We start from the raw sequence: 6395 nt of genomic DNA, 5'->3' as shown, positions 1-6395 counted from the left end.
GTGATCGAATCAACACTTCGAAGATTAACGTGTGAACGGAATCTTTATTAGGCCGTACCTACGCTTAAATTCCTTTTATCTGTAACTCTACTTTTGACGTATATATTTTGACCAGACCAGTTTTTTTAAGTACCTACCAATCTTAGGCATTTTTATTAGTAACCGATTAATAGTTAAACAGTGCTATATTTTTATATTTAGGCGGAAGAGTTCGTTTATGCGCTAAAACAACGCTTGGTAAACTTAAGTATTCAAATTTAGATAATAAATATTTTTTTTATGAAGAAATAGAACAAGAAGGACCTATCAACGAAAAAGTCAATAACTTAAAAACCGTGACCATTTAAACAGGCTACAAAAAAGAAGGACAAACAGGGTTGATACGTATGAAGATGAGATAAAATTCCACGAGCAAACATAAAGGTTGTCGTCGCATTTCTTTCAGCATTTATCTACTTGGTTTAAAAATATTTATCAGGTAATGACACGCTTATTTTAAATTTATTTTAAATCACATAGTACTTGACGGTTGACGGGCACCTGAGGCTTCAAGCCCCATTAACTGTAACTTGTTTCAATAGAGCTTTGTTTTGTTCGAACCCATCCCGAAGGAAGGAGTCGGCGCCCGCGCAGCGCATTGGCGCCTTTCTCCGAGCGAACGAGATAGCGAAACCTGCGCCTGGAGTTAAAAAAGGATAGAACAATAGCATTCCGCGCCGGACGGACAGGCCAAATGAATCCAGTTTGGTTGTTATACGTCGGGCTTTCGGTTGTGTATGTCATTGCGCTCCGGTTTTCGGCAGTGATGTCAAACAAAAGAACATAATTTGCGCGTGTGTTCAAAACAGTTTTATGAAGTGACATCTGAAAATGTGCTAGGAGTGTGCTGTTGAGGTTGTAGTGATGGATTTAAAAGGGAAACGGTAAGAATAACTAAGAATGCAACCCATCTATTCCCTCTCCCGTCCCTCTTGGAAGAATGCAGTGCACGATGCCCGACTCGAGCGCACCTTGCGTGTGAGACTTTATCGAAAAACTGCTGAATCAATACAATTATTCCTCTGATCGATTTTATTGTAGCTTTACAAGTCAGCTTTGTCTGCACCTTTTGTACCTGTAGTCTTTTTTATGATCGGTATTTTAATTAGTAGCTTAAAGCTAATAAAATATATTAACTTGTTTTGTTTTATTTAGATACTCAAATGTGTAAATCTTTATGTATAATAGGTATTTTAGGCTATATAGTGCTATCTCTTTTAAGGAAAAGTATAAACAACATCAAGATAGGCATTCCGGTACATATTTTTGGTACATTTATTGGAGTATAAGACTACTTTTTGTAAAATATTTGTCTCCATATTGCAGGCAAGGAGCTTTTGATGATTGGATTAAAAAGAGATTTGTTGCAAAACCTAAAACCTAATGTACATCGCTTCAAAATGATTTTTGTTTTACAATAGAATCCTATAAAACTGACAAATGAGCACAAGAGTATACGTAAAACTGCTAGTCCGCTCTGAATATAAAAAAATGAATCGCGTCGTCATAGCAAATTGTATGACTACACCTGCTCGCAACAACTTCAGAGCGGACTAGCAGTTTATAACAACAAAGCCGATGGTGCTACTGTGGTCGAAGCATAAAAGTTATTAAAATTTATCCCTCTCTGATATCATACAAAATTCTTAAGCTTACTGTTTGTAATATAGCAATATGTTGTGTGCCAACATCTTAAAATTTGTCCTTTCTTCACAGGACATTTGATGTGCTTTGTACCGAAAACTATAGAAAATATATCTAGCTATCTAGGGTTCCTAAAATAAGATGTAAAACCATGCATTTTAATTTTCGCACACACCAATGAAATACCACACAAATATCACTGAAACTCAATTTCGGGTTAACATCTTAAGGCAAATGAAACACCCGGTTCCGCTTACTGCAAATAAGCTTCGCTTCGTACGAATGTTATTGAAGCTCCGATATCACATTCAGGAAGGCACGTATGACAGGCTAATGCCATAAAAAGGCAGCAAAACTACATCAGATCACATTACATAAGTGACGTCCATAGAGTTAAGACTTCCTGGAATTCTGTTGGTATACGAGTACATCCCATTTAAAAATATGATTTTGGTATATATTTATTTGAATTTGCAACTAGAAGAGTAGTCGTCAATCCATTACTGTCCCACTCGTGGGCACGAGACTCCTCTCAGAATGAGAAGGATTAAGCCACCGCGCTGACCAAGAGCGTATTGGTAAACTTCACATACTTTTGAGAACATTTTTTTAGATCTCTCATGTATGCAGGTTTCCTCACAATGTTTTCCCTCCACGTTTCCTTCACCGTAGAAGAGTATTCTCATAATATTTTCATACGAACATATTATTTCTAAGAATTCCATCATCTCTCTTTTCATCACATGGATTTTTAAATGATTTTTTAATCACGCAGTATGGTATGATTCGTTTTTATCATGAAAACAAGGTGCAGGACTATATTTTGGTTTTTAGCTGTTTCAAACAGGTCTACTAATTATGATCTCCGAGGTCAATAAGAATCGTTACAAACGCAATCGTGAGTTTCTTCTTGATCTTACTTGGTACATCATTTGTAAAGTATAATGGTAGGTATCCGTATTCCTTTAGAGTCGATAAAGCTAAAGATTTTCGGGGCCCAAAAAAATTAATTTAATTTTAAATATCAAATATCAAGTAGGAAATATCTACTTTAAGGAAAGAAATGGGAATAGATACTTCCATTAGAATGTCTCTTGATTCTTTTCAAGCAGCATCAGCTTAAGTTGAAAATCCAAATATCGTAGATAAGAAGATTAGCCTTATTGCCTTTTAGTGCACTTTAGGATTGCTCGTTGAATTGTCGAGTATTCTTAACCAGAATTCGTTTGATGCATTTTAACCATAGTACTGTACTGAGAGGATCATGATTTAGATTCCCGGGAATATGAGAATTTTAGGGATTAATTTTGATATTTGTTCTGGATCTAGGAATTGAGTTATGTTTCTGGCTAAGATGTGATCATTTTTAAAAATTATCGTTTTTCGTTTTCGTTTTCTTATCGAAAAAGAAACCTGTTTATAATTACTGATGATATTAATGTATAGTCTGTATCCCACAAATATGTACCTGCTGACTAATTTGTACTTTTCACCAAGTCACCAAGACTTTCCATTTATGAAGGTTGTAGATTCGACTCCGGCGGAACCACCACCACACCATTTTTTTCCTCATTACAGTAGTGTTAAGCGCTGCCGTTTTCTGGTTTGAAGTGTGTGGTAAGCGAGACATACTTTCTCGAGGTATTCCAGCTTAGTCCTGACCTCAGGTAGGAATATGTAATCCTTTCTTGGGTTGATCACAGATGTCTATGGGCGGCAGTAGCCACTTACCATCAAGTGGACTGCGTGCTAGTCTGCTACTCCTATATTATAAAAAAAAAACTATAAAGTTGGCGTATTCATGGTGTTTACTGGAAAACAAATTAAATACAAAGTTTATTAAAAGAGTAATAAAAGGCATATTTAAATAGCCTGCAGCTATGATCTAATCGTCAAAGAATATTATGTATCTATCGCTAGTTTTCATTAAAGCAGTTTCATATTAGTTTCGTTTGCTTGACTACGCTTCGACGTATTAATTATTTACTGTTGAGCTACAGTAATTTCTGTACGCTGATTTATAAGTTTATATGTGTGTTCTATAATATAAGTAACTATAAGTTGGAATTCCTCGGATAACCGTTACTACCTACCGCACACTTCAAAGCGGAGCACAGCAATCCGTAACACTGCTGTTTTAGGGAGAAGTAGATGTGGCGGTGGACTAACGAGTAATTCTACCACCTTCGCTAATAAGACTACAGTTATTAATAAGAATCAAAACAATTTTGGCCGTACCTTAATAATGTAACCGTATTTCTAAAGTAAAGTCAAGTACATAATGTGTTAAGAATGGTACCCATCCGGCGATTCTTCGTAATCCAACCATTTTTGGAAAGGTTGTGGTAAATTAGCGTGAAATGAACGCATAAACATCAACATCGCTAATTGTCTTGTCAGATTGTTTAAAAAAATTGCGAGTAGGTACACGAGAACTTTGGAGAACGAATGAATTTGAAATGCCAGAATATACATGTCCAGTATTTGTAAATAATGATTACCAATAAACACTGATTCCACTCAAATAGAAGAACAGTGTACTAAATTATTTAAACAGTGCAATTAAATTATTCATACCTATTAACACCGAGACTTATGACATTGAAGGTGGTAGAACCGTTTCTGGTTTGTCTCCAGCGACATCACGGCCACATCTATTTCTGCCTAAAAACAGCAGTGTTAAGCGCTGCTGTGTCCTGGTTTGAAGGGTGTGGTAAGAGAGACATACTTTTTCGAGGCGTTGCAGCTTGTTCCTCAGGGGTAGCGACGCATCTGTGGCCGACCTCAGGTGGTACTATCTATTCCTACGTGGGGTTGATTACAGATGGTCATGGGCAGCAGTAGCTACTGACCATCAGGTCGGACGCATGCTCGTCTGCTACTCCTATATAATATAAAAAGGCCATAAGTTTAAGTGGAAGATAACTGCAAAGTCATAAGCATCAAAAATCATGATGAGGTATAATAACTTGTTCGTCTAGTCTAGATAAAGTTAAATGAGTATGAACGAGCAGAAAGTAAACTCTTGCCGTGTCGAGCACGCGACTGCTGTGCTTATTAGGATGTATTTGTATGGGGACCTCCTAAGTGATAACTAATAAGGTGTAAATTACTTATCGGATGTTGGCCTGTTTACAGATGATTCTGTACTTTATGTTGTAGGAGTACCAAACGAATTTCCCGAATAATCATGTTTTGAGGTAAACACGAATCATCGTAATATTACTTACCGTGCTTTCTAAATGTCGTTTCGAGGTAAAGATTTAGTCAGACAAACATTAAGGATGATCTAGACAGTTGTTAAATTCTTGAGGCGTTTCACTGCATTCCACAAGAACTTCGTCATCGGCTTCAGACGGGATACCTATTTAATCTGAGGTGAGTGAGATCTATGTATTGCTGTGATTACTTAAAATCAAATAGAATCCGTATAATATCTAACAAGGCAATAGCGCAAGCTGTAATCTCGCAAACTGTATAAATAAATAAATAAATAACAAGTCTTTAAACTCACGAAAAAAAAACAGATCGTTAAACAAAGGTTATGTAAAAAGCGTAATATAAACTAAGCGATTATTTGACATATAAAATGGTGAGGACTGAAGTAGCTCCAGCTCTTGATGTTCAATTAGGTTAAGTTTATCATTGTAGAAGACATTTATTTTTTAAGATGTGTGGAGTGGAGTTATGACCTTTCTTTCGCCTTTCCGCTCCATAACGAAACACCTTGTGAAGTGGTAGTAGATATATTGACGTTAAAAAAGAGTTCTGTAAAGAATCTACTTTGAATACAACATTTTTAATTTGTTTTAGTCTCGCTGGTATACAAATATTTATTTTATATAACGGGAAATTTTGTATTTACCCAGAAATCATTCTCGTATTTATTTTAAGCAAAGACGCTATGTCTCTCAAATCACGTACGCATCTCCTTATCTAGCCCACTATATTATAAACAATCGTCATTCATTACCCACTTATGTGCTCGGCGAATTACTACGTTTGCGTCATAATTACTTATATCTATATCATGTACCTAATATATTTCTTGATGTACAACTCAAATTATGAAGATTAACATCTTAACACTTTTGCTACAAAATTGATTTCGTGGTTGCAAATATATTGATTGACTTAAATTAAATTAAGAAATTGACACTTAGTTCATTCTATGTTTTATATTTTCCTGAACATTGGTATTTAAATCGATGTTATATTTGGCCGAAGATCTCGAGCATTCTGCAAGCTTAATTAGACCCATCTGAATCAAATAGATATATCTCAATTGATCTGAACACCTCACCATTGAAAATCATCTCAATACGCTTAGGTTAACGAATTAGTCTATGGAAAATATAGGCTTCAAGTAAAACACCTGTTCTATATAGGATTGGTTACAGATGTCCATGTGGGTAGCTATTACAAATAATCAGGTGGGCTGCAAGCTTGTTTGTTTGAATTTTACTTGTTCAAACTTCAAATGGTGTCGTCGGTGTTTGAAAAATATGAAATAGTTAGGCAAAAATGAAACGATAAAAATCCATGATAATATTATTATCGAAAGAGATATTTGTTTCTTTCTTTATTTTATCAAAGTTAAACACTTCATAAGATGTTTACTTACATTTCATTTTTCTATAATAGTAATTTATAGTAGGCATCACACAGTGTTTTACAGAAAAGAAATGAGTGTTCAAATTCTTTACGTGTAG

At 35.4% G+C, this 6395-nt stretch overlaps 1 protein-coding gene across 1 annotated transcript in view; it reads left to right on the top strand.

Annotated features, from left to right (window-relative positions):
- Window positions 1-733: 733 nt before the first annotated feature.
- boi (brother of ihog) overlaps window positions 734-6395 on the top strand; it is an 86365-nt gene continuing 80703 nt past the window's right edge. The window contains exon 1 of the mRNA XM_073074162.1: window positions 734-923. Within this exon, the coding sequence (XP_072930263.1) occupies window positions 904-923 (20 nt within the window). The 5' untranslated portion in view covers window positions 734-903. The remainder of the gene's footprint in view (window positions 924-6395) is intronic.

The sequence above is a fragment of the Epargyreus clarus genome, unplaced genomic scaffold (assembly GCF_041222505.1).
Source record: "Epargyreus clarus isolate Ecla_fem2 unplaced genomic scaffold, WU_Ecla_fem_2.2 ptg000001l, whole genome shotgun sequence".
Classification (NCBI taxonomy): domain Eukaryota; kingdom Metazoa; phylum Arthropoda; class Insecta; order Lepidoptera; family Hesperiidae; genus Epargyreus; species Epargyreus clarus.
This window is presented reverse-complemented; position numbering and strand designations above follow the sequence as displayed.